We start from the raw sequence: 17,499 nt of genomic DNA, 5'->3' as shown, positions 1-17,499 counted from the left end.
CTCCCTCCCATTTTCCCCTTACTCTTTTCCTATATGACTGTGACTGAGGGGGACCTCCTCCCCCTGTATATGCACATAGGGTATCAAGTCTCTTCTTGGTAGCCTGCTATCCTTCCTCTGAGTGCCAGTTTTTTGTTGTTGTTGTTGTTGTTGTTTTGTTTTGTTGCTGTGTTTTGGTTTTTTTGTTTGTTTATTTTGGTTTTTTCAAGACAGGATTTTTCTGTGTAGTCTTGGCTGTCTTGGACTCACTTGTAGATCAGGTTGTCCTTGGACTCACAGAATTCCCCCTGCCTCTGACTCTCTGGGATTACGGGTGTGAGCCACTGAGCCTATATTCTTTACATAGACTTTTATCTCTATCAATGCTGGTCATAAGTAGAATCAATACTTTTTGATTTCTTCATCATTTACTTTTCTTTGAGATATCTGTCACAGTTAATATTCTCCAATAATAATGATTTATGCCCCATTTCTTTAAAAACTGTATCTTATATTTATCAATCCTTTAAATTTTAAAACTTTTGTTCCAAATAATTATTGTCCACTAGTCTTGGTAGCACAACAAACCATTTCCTAACTTAGTGGTATCAAACAGCATTTGTTCTATTTTGGCATGGGTACTGCCTAGTTTTATTGTCATCTTTACATACCTGGGAGAAAAAAAACCTCAATTGAAGAATTGCCTGGGTCAGATGGTCCTTTTGGAATGTCTGTGAGTCGTTTTCTTTATTGATTATTTATATGGGAAGTCCAAGACCATTGTGGGAACCATCCCTAGATGGGACTGAGCTGTATACAAAGACTAGCTTAGCATAAGTCAAGGAGCATGGCAGTAAGACGTTCTCCATGGTCTATGCTGCCAGTTCTGGCCTTCATGGTCTAGCTCTGAGCTCCTGCCCCAGCTTCTCTGGATGGTAGGACTATAGGATGTAAAATGAAATAAACCCTTTTCTCCCCCACATTGTTTTTGGTTAGTCCACAACAACAAAAAGCAAACTAGCATATTATTTATAGGCCATCAATTTGAATGGAAATGTACCAGTTATTCTTTCTGTCCTAAATTAGCTGACACCTGCATCTGTGGGCAGCTAGAGCTGACTGGTTAGTCTTTAGCCTAACAGGAGAGCTGTCAACAATACTAGTCATGATCTCTCATCATCTAGTCTCCTGATCTGAACATGTTTACATGGTGGCTTGAGTCGCTAAAGGCAACAGAGAGTAAAACCCAGTGCGCAAACTCTTCAAGTCTCTGTGCCTTGTTTGCTAATGTCCATTGGTCAACATAAGTCATGTAATCAAATACAGACTCAATAATTGATTAAGTAGATTCCTTCCTCTCTTTTTCCTCCTTTCTTCTTTTTAATGTGATGGCATTGGGCAATTTTTTTTCATTTAAATTTTTATATGATGTCATTTGATTATTTTCCTTCTCCAACTCCTCCCAGATTCTCTCATTCTCCCCCACTTCCTTCTCTACTCAACTTCATGTTTCCCTTTCAAAAAATGCACAAAACAATGAAATTCAGAAAAATCAATGTGATGAGTAGTGACCAAACAAAACAATTCCCTACCCCAATACACATTCAAGTTCATTTTGTGTTGGCCAACTTACTTCTGGAAATGGGACCTGTCCAGTGACAGACCCAATGACACTCCACTGAAGAAAATTCTTTTTCCTTTCCCCAGCAGGTATCAATTGGAAATAGCTTTGTGGTTAGAGGTGAGACATGGAATCTTTGCCTTTTCAATGCTGACGTTTTATCTGGCTTGAACCCATGCAGGTCCTCTGTGTGCTACCACATTCCTTGTGAGTTCATGTGTGCATGTTTTCTGTTATGTGTGTGTTTTTCTTAGAGTCATCTATCACCTCTTGCTCTTACATCCTCTTCCAAATAGATCCCTGAGCACTGAGGGGAGGGTTTGATGAAGATGTCCCATAGTGGGCCTGTGTGTTAATTCATGTTTACTGCAAGAATAAGAATAAGAATAAGAATAAGAATAAGAATAAGAATAAGAATAAGAATTAGAAGAAGAAGAAGAAGAAGAAGAAGAAGAAGAAGAAGAAGAAGAAGAAGAAGAAGAAATATTTTATTGAGAGTTGAGCAATACACTTATCTATGCATATAGCACTATGTCATTAGGAGTGATTTTACCCCTATGTTCCTTTAGCAGAATAATAGTAGTAGGTTATCTAGTTTCAAGATCTTTGTGACTTTAACAATGTTATGGGTTTTATTTCATAGAATTGGCCTCAAGCTCAATAAAAAATGTGGTTGATTACTCCATAACACTTGTGCAGTGCACTATTGCATTTGTGCATCTTGCAAGAAGGTCACTGTTGTAGGTAACAGGATTAGCAGCTAGGTGAGACTGAAGCATGAAGAGTTACTTCCAGCACCATGAACTCTAGTCAGTAGATGTGAAACTTCTAGTTAGGCACCAATGACTTCTCTGTGTTTGATGACATAAATAAGTGCTGTTCTTAGCAGTAGGGCCTACCATCAGGTTTTGGAGAGTAATCAATAGTCTTGGCAATACCCTGTGGTATGTGGAGTAGTCCATGAGACCCTTTTGGCTAATGATTCAGCAAAATGTAACCCATTCCTGGCACTAGAGGTTTTACTTGATAATAAATTAGGGCATTATCTCCTTCATTATGTGGTGACTCCATTTAGGCTATTTTCTTATATGTATAATTTAGAAATCTTCCTCAGTAGAGGTTTCTAATGATTTTTCAAAGGCCTTCAATGTTAGTAGTCCTTTGCCATATTCCTTCTTTTACCCTGCTTTTCTAGTCTCTTCCCTATTTTACCTTCCTCTTCTAGTTTCCATTTTACCTTTCCGTAACATTACATTCTATTTCTCCTTTGTTGGGAGATCCTCTCCTCCTCCCTGGTCTCTTATTAGGCATTTAACCTCTGTGGTTATTTGGATTATACCACATATATTGATGGCTTAAAAGCTAACATTATATATAAGAGAAAACATGGAGTATTTGTCTTTTTTTTTTTTTTTTTTTTTTTTTTTTTTTTTTTTTGGATCTGGGTTATATCACTCAGGATGATTGTTTCTAGATTCATCCATTTACCTGCAAAATTTATAATTTAATTTTCTAGTTGAATAATAGTTTATTGTATAAATATATAACACTTTCATTGTCTATTCATCAGTTGGTGGACATCCATGCTATTTCCAATCTCTACTTACTATTAACAGAACAGTAATGAATATGGATGAGCAACTATTTCTTTAGTAGGATGTTGAGTTCTCTGAGTATATGTCTGAAGGTTGTATAGCTATATCATGCCTTATTACCTTTTAAACTAGTTGGAGGTATTCTCTATGCCTTTTTTGATAGCAACTGAGAGGCTTTCACTATTTCTACCTTCTCCCTAGTATAGTAAGTAATTAAGGTTTTATTTGGTAATGAATATAAACGTGGACCAAGGCAGATAAATGTAGCCAGTACTCATTTAATGCCTCCTTTGTCAGTACAAAAAACAACACAAGAATCAACCATGCAGAGGCCTAATTATATCTTTTTTGTTGTATGCGCACATGAATTCATATTGCATCTTCTATTATTCCCCCTATTGCTTTCTATCAGCAAAGGCTTTCTGTTGGATGAGAATTATTTGATACATTATAATATGTCTTGTGTTTTCAGACTCTTTTAGAGTCTCCATTGTGCTCGAGATCACATGCTTATTCAGCTTAATGTATGTACTTGACAGTTTGCTGTGATTGACATACCTAAATAGTTTAAAGAGCCCAGTAATTATGTACCAGCTGCCTGTTATAGTCATTTCACAGTTCTCCTCTTGAGTAGATGGTTTGACCTCCTTCAAGCCAGATAATTTTAAAAAATATTTAGTTTTTAAATATCATTATTAACATTAATCATCAAATGAATGTCTTTCTTCATTGTGAAATGTAAACTCTATATATCCTGAGGTCATCTCTATATCAAGAACTGCCTCACCACTGGCTTCTTTTTAATAATTAAAATGTTTACAAATTTGATTCTCTCAAACATAACAATAGTAACATAATTTAACAAGCTTTGTTCACAGAAATAACATTGTTTTTATTGAGTCCCTTGCTTTTCTTTACAGTAAAAACCATGTTTTCTCTTTACTGACATATGCATTAAAAATTCTATTTTGGGGGTATGGGGACATTTTTCCCAGGCCACAGATGGTTTGTTTTTTGATTTTTGTGTCTATTATTCTCAGAACTCTTTATGAAATGTATGTAAACCTCTCCCCTTTTAATGTCTCATCTAACACAGACTCAAATAGGGGAGGATTTTCTAAATTTTCAAAGACTTCTTGAAGAAAACACTCTGAGGCACACATTTATGTAAGATATGGGTAGAATAATCACATTTTTTGCATTCAGGCTAAATTCTAGGGGTGACTGATTTTGCTGTGAAAATAATGTGTTTTTAATTATGAAATAATTTTTGTTTAAAGCTGTTTTACATACAATATATTTATTATATTCTCCCCTCCTCAACTCCTCCAAAATCTTTCCTACCCACCCAATTTCATTCTCTCTTTCTTTCTCAAAGCAAATCAAAAAAAGGTCAAAACAAAGCAAAACAGAAAACCAACAAAACAAAGAAAAAATAGCAAAATAACAACAGCAGCACACACATGCATACACAAAGTCTGCTTTCTGTTGGTCAACTGCTCCTGGGCATGGAACCTGCCCTGGAATGTGGCTGATATACCTAATGACAGTCCATGGGACAAAACTGGTTTTCCATTTCATAGCAAGTTTCAACTGCAAATAGCTTCCTGCTTAGGGGTCAGACTTTGTTTTCGTTTCTCAATTATTGTGCTGGGATGTTGTTTGGCTTTATGTTCTGTGCTTGTCTCAAACATTTTTATTTATTTACTACTGTTTTCTGCTTATGATTTTAAGATATGATTATGTCTAAATGATTCCACACTTAAATGTGACATAAAGATTCTTATTGAACATCAAAAACATCATCCACCATGATCAAGTAGGTTTCATCCCAGAGATACTGGGATGGATTAATATATGTAAATTGATAATCCACCATATAAACAATTTGAAAGACAACACCCACATGATTATTTTATTAGATACAGAAAATACCCTTCATGATAAAAGTCCTGAGAAGATCAGGGATATATTTGACCATGTCCCCTTGATGGGGAGGCCCGGTGGCACTCAGAGGACGGATAACAGGCTATCAAGAGGAATTCCTTCTCAGTCACAGTCATAGGGGAAGGGAGTAAGGGGAAAATGGGAGGGAGGGAGGAATGGGAGGATACAAGGGATGGGATAACAATTGAGATGTAATATGAATAAATTAATAAAATATATTTAAAAAAGAGAAAAAAAAAAGAAATGACTTGATACCCTATGATCATATAGAAGGGTAGGAGGTCCCCCTCAGTTACAGACATAGGGGAGGGGAATAGGGGGAAAGTGGGAGGGATGGAGGAATGGGAGGATACAAGTGATGGGATAACAATTGAGATGTAATATGAATAAATTAATTTTTTAAAAGTCAAGAAAAGGGAACACACTTAGCAATAATAAAGACAATTTACAGAAAATTCAAAGCCAACATCAACTTGACTGGAAAGGAATGCAAAGTATTTTCGCTAAAACCAGGGACAAGACAAGCTTGTCCACTCTGTCCATACCTATTCAATATAATTCTTGAAGTCTGACATAGAGCAATAACACAACTGAAAGAAATCAAAGGGTTATAAATTGGAAAGGAGGAATTCAAAGTATCTTATGAAAAATACATTCAGCGAAGTAGCTGGACACAAAATTAATTAAAAATATTAATAAGACCTTATCAAACTGAAAAGCTTCTGTTTGGCAAAGAACACACCAATCAGACAAAGCCACTGCCTACAAAAAGTGAAAAGAATTTTACCAACTACGCATCAAACAGGTGTATATATCTGAAATATAAAAAGAATTCAAAGCTAGATATCAAGAAAACCAATAACCCATCTTAAAAAATGGGTATAGAGGTAAAGAGAGGAAATGGTTGAAAACATCTTTAGTGATTAAGAAAATGCAAATCAAAACTACTTTGAGATTTCATCTTACACTTATCAGAGTGGCTAAGATAAACAAAAAAACAAACAATAGCTGCATATACAAAGAATGCTTTATTTTACCATAAAGACACTTGCTCAGGCATGTTCACTGTTCCTCTTTTCACAATAGCAACAAATTTGAAACAACCTAGATGCCCCTCAACAGAAGAATGGATAAAGAAAATATGGTACATTTATTCATTGAGTATTACTCAGCCATTAAAACACATAAAATCATGAAAATTTCAGGTTAATTGATGGAACTAGAAAAACATCTTCCTGAGTGAGGTAACCCATACCCAGAACATCAAATATTTGCTGTTAAGTCAATAATAACAAGCTACCATCTGTAGAACCGTAGAGGTTAAGTTTAGATTAAGGTACTTGGGGTGGGGCTGGGAGACAGATCTTCCTTGGAAAGAAAAATAGGTAAGGGGACTGGAGTCAGCAGACTAAGGAGGAGAGGGAAGAAAGGAGCAATGGATATAGGGAGAGACACCTAACACCAATGATAACTACTTGCAAATGGAAATTTAGTTTCCTCCAAAGGAGTCCCACTGAAGAAACAAACTACTCTCAAGGGTAGGCTGCGTGCCCAGCAGTAAATGGCCAACGAAAAGTAAACTCAGCTGCATCTTTGAAGGTTCCTTGTCTCATAATGTTGTGTTGGGGCATTTCCTTTTTTCTTGTTATTTTAAATTTTATTTATTTTACATCCTGACTCCTGTTTCCTCTCCCTTCTCCCTCCCACTGCCTCCTCTCTCTTTGCCTTCCCTTTCCTTTGATGCCATCTGCTCTTCCTCCATTTCTCTTTAGAAAAGGGCCAGCCTCAGTAGATATCAACCAACCATGGCGTAGCAAGTTACAGTAAGACTAGGCAACCCAGTAGGAGGAAAGGGTGTCAAAGGCAGACAACAGAGTCGGAGACAGCTCCTGCTTCCACTGATAGGTCTCTAACAAGAAGACCAGGTTAGTTGGTTTTGTGGGTTTTCGTGTGGTGTCTGTAATCCCTCTGGCTTCTGCAATACTTTCTCGTTCCTTCTTTTACATAGGATTCCCCAGGCTCCACCTAACATCTGGCTGTAGGTCTCAACATCTGTTTCTATGAATTGCTGGCTGAAGCCCTTCTGATGACCATTGGGCTAGAATCCAGACTATGAAGATAGCAGAATATCATTAGGAATCATTTCATTGAATTTTTTTCCAGTCATGTTTGGTTTTATCTTGGATCTCTGGGCTGTCCACCCTCTGGCCCCTGGCCCTCCAGGCAGTATCAGGGGTAGGTTCCCTCCCATGGCAGGGGTCTCAGGACTGGTCATTTGTTGACCACTCCCACAATTTCTGTACCACCTTTACCCCAGCATATCTTGCAGGCAGGACAAATTGTAGGTCGAAGGTTTTGTGACTGGGTTGGTGTCCCAAACTCTCTACTGGAAGTCTTGCCTGGTTAGAGTAAATGGCCAGTTCGGGTTCCGTATTCCCCATTGCTAGGAGTCTTAGTTGGGTCACCCTCATTGAATCCTAGGATTTTCTATTCTCTAGGATTCTAGCTCACCCCAGTGATGACTCCCTGATTTCAGTTGTGTCTCTCTCAGTACTCTCTTCCTCCATCCTCCCCATTCCTGATCTCTCCTGTTTCCACTCCCACCCCCATCCAGTTCTCTCTTACCATCCCCTGAGATTTCCGTTCTGTTTCCCCTTCTCAGTGAGATTTACTCATCCCCCTTGAGCCCTCCTCATTACTTAGTTTCTTTGGGTCTATGTTTTGTAGCATGGTTATAATTTACTTTATAGTTAATATCCACTTAGAAGTAAGCAAATACCATGCTTTTCTTTCTGGGTCTGGGTAACCTCACTCAGGGTGATTTTTTTTATAGTTTCATCCATTTGCCTGCAAATTTCATGATGTCACTGTTTTTAATAGCTGAGTAATACTCCATTGTGTAAATGTATCGCATTTTCTTTATCCATTCTATGGCAGAAGGACATGTAGGTTGTTTCCACTTTCTGGGTATTATGAATAAAACTACTATGAGCATAGTTGAGAGAATGTCCTTGGGGTATGGTAGAGCATCTTTTGGTTATATGTCCAGGAGGGGTTTAGTTGGGTCTTGAGGTAGAACTATTCGCAACTTTCTGGGAAGCTGCCAAATTGATTTTCAAGTGGTTGTACAAGTTTGTACTCCTACCTGCAATGGAGGAGTATTCCCCTTGCTTTACCTCCTTGGTAGCATGAGTTATCATTTATGTCTTTGATCTTAGCCATTCTGACAGGTGTAATATGACATATCGGAATCATTTTGGTTTGTATTTCCCTGATGACTAAGGATGCTGAGCATTTCTTTAAGTGCTTGTTGGCCATTAGAGATTTCTTTGTTGAGAATTCACTGTTTAGATCTGTATACCAATTTTAAGCTTGATTATTTAGTTTGTTGATGTCTACTTACTTGAGTTCTCTATATATTTTGGATATCATCCCTCTGTCAGATATGGGATTGGTGAGTATGTTTCCTCATTCTGTAGGCTGTTGTTTCGTCCTTTTGACAATGTCTTTTGAATTACAAAACCTTTTCAGTTTCATGAGGCTCCATGAAACTGAGTGCCTAAGCTGTTAGTGTTCTTTTTAGGAAGTTGTCTCCTGTACAAAGGTGCTCAAAGCTTTCTCTTTTATCAAGTTCAGAGTATGTGGTTTGTATTGTGACCTTTGATTCACTTGGATTTGAGTTTTGCTCAGGGTGATAGATAAGAATCAATTTTCATTCTTTTGTATGCCAACAATCAGAACAGCACCATTAGTTGAAGATGCTTTCTCTTTTCCATTGTGTATTTCTGGGTTCTTTATCAAAAATTAGGTGTCCATAGGTGTGTAGATTTACTTTTGGGTCTTCAGTCCATTTCTTAAACCAATACCATACAGTTTTTATTACTATTGCTCTGTAATACTGTTGAGATCAGGAGTTCTTTTATCATACATGATTATTTAGCTATTCTGTTTTTTTTTTTTAATTTTCCATATGAAGTTGAATATTGCTGTTTCCAGGTCTGAAAAGATTTGTGTTGGTATTTTGATGGGAATTACATTGAATCTGTAGATTGCTTTTGGTAAGATACCCATTTTTTACTATGTTATTCCTACTGTATATTGCCTTTATTATGTTTAGGTATGTGCCTTTTATCCCTAATCTCTACAACGCTTTTATTATGAAGGGGTGTTGCATTTTGCCAAAAAATTTTCCAGCATCTAATGAGATGATCATGCATTTTTTTCTTTCAGTTCATGTGGTAATTTACTTTGACAAGTCTTTGTATGTTGAACCGTCTCTTCATCTCTGGGATAAAGCCTCATGGTAGATGATGTGTTTGATATGTTCTTAGATACAGTTTGTTTTTTAGTATTTTTGCATCAATGCTCATGAGGAAAATTAGTCTGAAGTTCTTTTTCTTGGTTGAGTAATTGTGTGTTTAAGATATCAGGGTGATGGTGGCTTCATGAAGTGAATTTGGCATTGCTCCTTCTATGTCTATTTTGTGGAATAATTTGATTCCTATTAGCTTTCTTTGACATTTTAGTAGAATTCTGTACTAAACCATCTGGCCCTTGGCTTTTTTGGGGAGGGGGAGGGGAGACTTTTAATGACTACTTTTATTTCCTTAGGGCTTGTAGATTTATTAAAAACTTTTTATCTGGCTTGAATTAACTTTGCTAAGTAGTATGTATTGAGAAAATTGTCCATTTCTTTTAGATTTCCCGATTTTGTGAAGTCCAGGCTTTTAAAGTAAGACCTAATGATTCTTTGGATTTCCTCAATGTCTATTGTTATGTCCCCCTTTTCATTTCTTATTTTTGCTAATTTGGATATTTTATCTCTTCCTTTTAATTAGTTTGGCTAAGGGTTTGTCTATCTTGTTGATTTTCTCAAAGAACTAATTCTTGGTTTTGTTAATTCTTTGTATGGTTCTCTTTGTTTCTATTTTATTGATTTCAGTCCTAAATTTGAATATTTCCTGTGTCTAATCCTCTTGGATGTGTTTGCTCCTTTTTGTTTTAGAGCATTCAGATGTGCTGTTAACTCACTAGCATGAGATCTTACTAAGTTCTTTATGACAGCACTTAGTGCTTTAAAGTTTCCTCTTAACACTGCTTTTCCTGTGTTCCATAAATTTGGGCATTTTGTGAATTCATTTTTATATAATTTCTTTATTTCCTCCTTGACCCAATGATCATTCAGTAGAAAGTTGTTCAGTTTCCATGAGTTGTTAGGCTTTCTCTTCTTCCTGTTGTTAAAGTCCAGCTTTAGTCAATGGTGGTCTGATGAGATCTTTTTTTTAGATAAATTTTTTATTAATTCATTCAGATTACATCTCAGTTGTGATCCCATACCTTCTACCCTCCCATTCCTCTCTCCCTCCCACTTTCACCCCAATCCCCTACCCTATGACTGTGACTGAGGGGGACCTCTTCCCCCTGTGTATGATCATAGGGTATCAAGTCTCTTCTTGGTAGCCTGCTATCCTTCCTCTGAGTGCCACTGGGCCTCCCAATCAAGGGGACATGGTCAAATATGGGGCAGCAGAGTTCATGTGAAAGTCAGTCCCTACTCTCCACTCCATTGTGGAGAATGTCCTGTCCATTGGCTAGATGTGAGTAGGGGTTTGAAGTTACTGCACGTATTATCCTTGGTTGGTGCCATAGTTTGAGTAGAACCACTGGGCCCAGATCCACCTGTCATAATGTTCTTCTTATAGGTTTCTAGGACCCTGTGGATCCTTCTATTTCCCCATTCTCCCATACTTCTCTCACCTAGAGTCTGAATAGGATGTCCTCAAACCTATCCCACTTTTCTGGTAGGTGAAGACTTTTGTAGTACACGCCCCTTGGGCTAGTGTCCAGTTATAAGTGAGTATATACCATTTGAGTCGTTCTGCTTCTGGGTTAATTCACTCATTGTGATCATTTCTAGTTCAATCCATTTGTCCACAAATTTTGGAAATTTCTTTTTTTTAATGGCTGAGTAGTATTCCATAGTGCAAATGTACCACGGTTCTTTATCCATTCTTCTACTGAGGGACACTTAGGCTGTTTCCATGTTCTGGCTATTATGAATAAGGCGGCTATGAACATGGTTGAGCAAATGTTCTTGTTGTATGCTGGAGCATCTTCTGGGTATATTCCAAGGAGTGGAATAGCTGGGTCTTAAGGAAGTCCTATTTCCATTTTCTTCTATATGTTATGACTTGCTTTGTGACTATGAGGTGCTGTGAAGAAGGTAAATTCTTTTGTTTTGGGTGAAATGTTCTGAAATTAGTGGCATGACAATGCTCTTCAATATAGTACTTGAAGTCCTAGCTAGAGCAATAAGACAGTTAAAGGAGATCAAGGGAATACCATAAAAAAGGAAGAAATTAAAGTTTCATTATTTGCAGATGATATGATAGTATACATCAATGACCTGCAAAATTCTACCAAGAACTCCTATAGCTGATAAACAACTTCAGCAAAGTGACAGGACACAAAATTAACTTGAAAAAGTAAGTAGCCCCCTCCTGTATAGTAATGGCAAACAGTCTGAGAAAGAAATTAGAGAAATTAGGAAACCACACCCTTCATAATAGCCACAAATAATATAAAGTATCTTGATGTAACTCCAACCAAGCAAGTAAAAGATTTATATGGAAAAAAACTTCAAGTCTCTGCAGAAGGAATTGAAGCAGATATCAGAAAATGAAAAGACCTCCCATGCTCATGGATTGGTAGAATCAACATAGTAAAAATGGCCATCCTACCAATGTGATCCCTATAAAATACCAACACAATATTTTACAGACCTAAAAAGATCAATTCTCAACTTCATGTGGAAAAAAACAGTATAAAACAATCCTGTACAATAAAAGATCTTCCAAAGAAATCTTCATTCCTGATCTCAGGTTGTACTGTAGAGCAACAGTAATAATAACAGCATGGTGCTGGCATAGAAATAGGGCAGTTGACCAATAGAATTGAACTGAAGACCCAGAAATAAATCCACAAATCTATGGTCATTTGATTTTTGACAAAGAAGCCTAAACCATACATTGGGAAAAAGGCAGCATTTTCAACAAATGGTGCTGGTCTAACTGGTTGTCAACTTGTGAAAAATACAAATAGATCCATATTTCTCACCTTGTACAAAACTAAAGTCCAGGTGGATTAAAGACCTCAAAATAAAATAAGACACACTAAATCTGTTAGAAGAAAAAGTGGAAAAGAGCCTAGAACTCATTGGCCTGGGAGACAACTTCCTGAACAGAACACCAATAGCACAAGCTCTAAGATCAACAATTTATAAGTGGGACCTCATGAAACAGAACATCTTCTGTGAGGCAAAAGACACTCTCAACAAAACAAAGCAATAGCCTACCGATTGTGAAAAGATCTTTACCAACCCTACATCCAACAAAGGGCTAGAACCTAAAATATATAAAGAATTTAAGAAATTAAACACCACCAAACCAATTAATCCAATTAAAAAATGGGGTAAGCCATTTTAATATCTAATAAAATAGACTCTCAACAAAATTAATCAAAAGAGATGATCAAGGATACTTCATACTCATCCAAGCAAAAATTCAAATTATATCTCAATTCTGAACATCTATGCCCAAATGCAAGGGTATCCACTATTCCTAAAGCTTAAATCACACATTGAACCCCACACATTAATAGGGAGAGACCAACTCTCACCAATGGACAGGACATCCAGACAGAAACAGAGCAGAGAAATAACAGAAGTAACAGACATTATGGCTCAAGTGAACCTATCCTTTTCCTTTAGGCATCTGCTGAGAGGCCATGGGATTTCTAAGCTGGCAGTCATGGGAGTGAGTACTCTGGGAAGGTAGCTGCTTCACATACTGGATTGGAAGACACTGTGCTCCTGGATCTAGATTCACCTGAGCTCTGCCACCTAAGATCTGTGATTTTATAGGGTTCCTTTGCCTTCTTGTTCTCCTCAGAGGAATCAGCCACAGAGTAGAACAGTGGCTTGGATGCCAGATGCTGTGTTGTTGTATCCACTGTGTTGATCCTTTGTTCTGCAGGGGGCCTATACAGCTCCAGTACTCAAAAGAATGCAGTGTGCTTGGAGCTTGTGGTTCCCAACTCCAGGGGAAGTCCAGCCACATTAGGGATTGGGTGGGGGTGGAGGCTTCTTCTTATGCTCCTGACTTGTTTAGTCTGAGAAGTCCCCAAGAATGTGGTTTTGATCAGTAGCTGGTTTACTCAGGGTATTGTTGAGCCTCTGAACCTCTGTTCCCCAGAGAGTCTGCATTTCCTCCAATATTTGGAAGGGGTGCAAGGTGTTCAGGGTTTTTTACTCCCAAACCCAGGGGAAGTGCTGCCGCCTTGGAGGAGGGGAGAGGCTTCTTCTGAACCTTCCCAATTGTTCAGGCTGAGAAGTCTCCAAGACTGTGTTTTGGATAGTAGCCCATTCGCTCACTTGTTTTGTTGTGCCATGGCTGCCACCACTGCCACCACAGACCCTCTGTACCCCAGGGGGTCCGTGCTCTCTCCTGTATTTGGAGGCGCACAGGGTGTTCAAAGTTTGTGCCTTCCAAACCTGGAGTTGTCCAGCTGAATTGAGCCGGGAGCTAGGTGCTCCTGGTTTGTTCCCCTCAGTCTGGTTCCCTCCTCTGCTCCTCTGCTCTCTAGACATGGTTCATCCTGTGCAACGCCATCTTGTCTCTCTGACTTGTGTCTGTCTTAAAGTATTATTTTCAGTAACAAAAATGGCTTTTATTAATAAAAATAGAAGTTTCTATATAAACTTGAAAGGTAATTTAGATCAGGATCAATAATTTCCAGTTTATCACAGAATAAGACCATCATTAGTTCCTTGAACTCTTTTTCTTCTTAAATGAAACAGCAGATGAAAAATGCGCTGCTGGATATAGTACCATAGAGCACATTGGGATATAAGGTGATTCCTTTGTTTTTTAAGCCATGGTTAATACAGAAGTCACCCTTTTTCCATTAAGCCCTTGAAGGTTAGCAGTGTGAGGAGCAACTCAAACTAACACGTATTCGTGTCTACTCTGCAGCAGACACTGTATGTTTGTAAATACTACAAATATGCCATCTTGGCCAGCCAAGGTGAGATGTGCCCTTGTAGAAAATCTGGATATATCAGTTAATTTTAAATATTTATACTCTTTACTTAGTTCAAGAATACAACATTAGATTTTTGAATCAAAAGCAATTATTACAGAGATGTCCACGTAGTTACACTTGCTCTATGCTTGCCCGTCAGAGCAGCAACCGAACAAACAAACTTATGTGAACGTATGGCACTGGCAAGGTCTGAATATCAGGAAACACTTGGCTCATCTCAGAGAGCAGGCCTTCAATTACTGCTCTGTAATGTGTCATGAGTAAAGTGATAAACAAGATGAGATGCAGACACAGGAGAATTCGTTTTAATTCTTGTCTATAGGCTTCATGACTAGTATAAGCTGTGTATGTTAGCATTTTGAAATAAATTACTTGGAACAGTTACTGTTTTCCACTTGTCCACATGGATTCATTCAGCACACGTACGCACACACACACACACACACACACACACACACACACACACACGCGCGTGCGCACACACACACACATGCGCACACACACACAAATATAGGAACTATTTTTAGCTTGACATTTTTAAGAGGATTTCTCGATAATTACTTCAGATTTATGCTGTTAATCTTCCTTACTAATGTATAAACATTATATCAGATTTTCTTTCAAGGGTAGAAGAATGCCAGTCTTGGTTCTAATCCTTCTAATACTTGGAGGAAATTTTTATTCTGCCTCAAAAATATTTTGTTTTTTTAATTAAAAACAATTTTAGTATAATCATAGCCACTAAGATTTTATAATTCATTTATTCCCTTAAGGGAAACACTGTCAGCCTAAATAAGGCTGGCATTGGTTATCTAAAAAAACTCACAATTTAATGAAATGTCTCCATAAGAGTTTTAGTTAGGGTTTCCGCTCTGTGTTAGTGAGCTAGCAGTGCCATTACAAGATGAGATAGGCTGGCTCAAACAACAGAATTTAAGTTCTTACAGTTCTAGAGGTAAGGGAGTCTATGGCAGGGGTAGGTTGGTTCTGAGGCCTCTTGCTTTGGCTTAAAGACAGTGGTTTCTTGCTATATTCTCACATAACTTCTTTGTGACTCTGTGTTTAGAAATCAATTGAGAGAGTCCTTAATGACCCTTCTTTTCAGAATACTAATTAGATCTGGTTACTCTATAATATTATTTAACTTTTAGTTGCCTCCATGAATGCTCTAGATTCCTAAATTCACAATCAATGTTGAATATTTAATATATAAAGTTTGGTAGTAGACAAATCACCCCACATATTTGTATTATGGTATATAGACTCTTTGGCATTTGTGAACGTTTTTAGGGCTAAAATATTAATATTTTCTTAATGAAGTCACACAATCTCCTTTTAAAAGGCTTTACTTAACTTGCTTATACAAACATCCTCTTGATTGCTTATATTTTATTTCCTTAGAGAATAAATATCTTTATTCCTAATAAGTGACACGTATAGCTGTAGATGAAGTTACTATAGATATTTATGTGCAAGTTTTTCTTTGTACATAAACATATACGTAAAAATCCAATGGATTAATTTGATATGTAAAGTAAATTCTAGATATATAGGATATTTATGTTAGAATAGAGACACAATGTTTATTTAGACTGCAATTTAGAACAAGACCTTAAACTTCCTATAAAAATTACCTCAACATGGACCCTACACCTAAATGTAAAATACAGAGGGTGGAATAGATGCACTGATAATCTTGATGAAAAATGATGAGAGTCCAAATGAAGACAGTACCAGATGGGATACCAAAGACAGCATGAGATGAATGAATAGATGGTATATTCACTAATATACATGACATATAATTCATACTTGAAGCAAAACAATAGTACGAGTTTTACAAACTTGCTGAAGATGGGATGCCTCTAAGATGGTCCTTTAGGTGAATATGTCTGGTAGGTAAGACAATATGTAGGTTGGCAGATGAAGAGAGAATTCTGACACCAAAGTGTACGTCTTAAAGCCTATAGACTGCGTGCGTGTGTGTGTGTGTGTGTGTGTGTGTGTGTGTGTGTGCGTGCGTGCAAAGATAAACAATGAATTCCCAACCTTTCATGAGTAAATAAAAGAGGAATCAACAAATGAAATAATATAAATGAAGCAAATCATGAAGAAAATGACTAAAACACACACACACACACACACACAACCTTGTCATTAGTAGAGACTTCGTTGTAATCTTTTTATTATAAACAGTAGAGAGTTGGCAAAATGAAACAATTAAGTGTGGTGAGAAAGCAGATAATATTTCTAATGTAGAGTATAATTGTAATTATAATATTTTGTATGATAACAGGGAAATTATTAAGAGAGTTAATAATAAGGATAGTTGCCAAAATAAAGCAAAATAACTAATCTTATTAATGTTTGGGTTTATATCTGTGCTACATTTAGGTAAGTATCTTTTTAAAACAACTATGCTAAAATACCATGCCACGCCTTAATCTTTATGCATCATAAACACTCAAAAACAATTTACTGGGCTCAATTAAACTGAGATTTCATTAACATGTAAATCATCATTTTTATGTGTGTGTTCTAGAATAATTGAGAGCTTTTGTGTATTTGTTCTGTAATGAAGGTCATCGAACATTATTTATTGGAGTTCATGTGCCCCTGGGTGGAAGAAAAAGCCATCGTCGTCACAGGCATCGTGGTCATAAGCATAGAAAAAGAGACAGAGAGAGAGATTCGGGACTGGAGGATGGACGAGAGTCACCTTCTTTTGGTAAGCATCGTTCGCTGTGTTTTTTAACAAGTTATTCCCTCAATGCACCAGCCACTGTTTTTGATGCCACATACTTCCTTCCTCTCAAATTCTTTGTGTATCTTTACTAACACTTAAATTTAAGAAATGCCTCACTGGGGACAACACCAGTTCATGGGCAGTCTCTAAGCAATGGAACCTCTTGCACCGTCACTTTCTTTTGTTTCTTTAGTAGAATCAATTGTTTGCTTTTAGTCTTATTCCACAAATGGTGAAATCAAACACTCAGTCACATGTTGGGACTGATACTATTTTCTAAACAGCATCACAGTCATCAGAGATTTGATATTCTGTATAGTTAGGATATGTAGTTACTTCAGTGTGGAAGGAAAGCTTCAAAGAAATATTCTGATGACTTAAATGTTTTTTTCTTACTTGGAAGGAGTACAAAGAATATAAGACATTACTGCAAGTGCCTCAAATTTGTTCAGAGTTTACTTTCCAAAGATGAGTGTAATAAATAGAGAAGAATTCCAAGAGGGCGTGAA

General features: G+C 37.2%; 1 protein-coding gene across 1 annotated transcript in view; it reads left to right on the top strand.

Moving 5' to 3' along the window:
• The window catches only part of LOC127207683 (sodium-driven chloride bicarbonate exchanger-like), a 52,229-nt gene that overhangs the window by 15,837 nt on the left and 18,893 nt on the right, over positions 1 to 17,499 (top strand). The window contains exon 3 of the mRNA XM_051167101.1: positions 16,826 to 16,972. Coding sequence (XP_051023058.1) covers positions 16,826 to 16,972 — 147 coding nt within the window. The remainder of the gene's footprint in view (positions 1 to 16,825; positions 16,973 to 17,499) is intronic.

The sequence above is a fragment of the Acomys russatus genome, chromosome 24, assembly GCF_903995435.1.
Source record: "Acomys russatus chromosome 24, mAcoRus1.1, whole genome shotgun sequence".
Lineage (NCBI taxonomy): Eukaryota > Metazoa > Chordata > Mammalia > Rodentia > Muridae > Acomys > Acomys russatus.
Note: the sequence above shows the minus strand (reverse complement) of the source record. Positions and strands in the feature narration are given on the sequence as shown.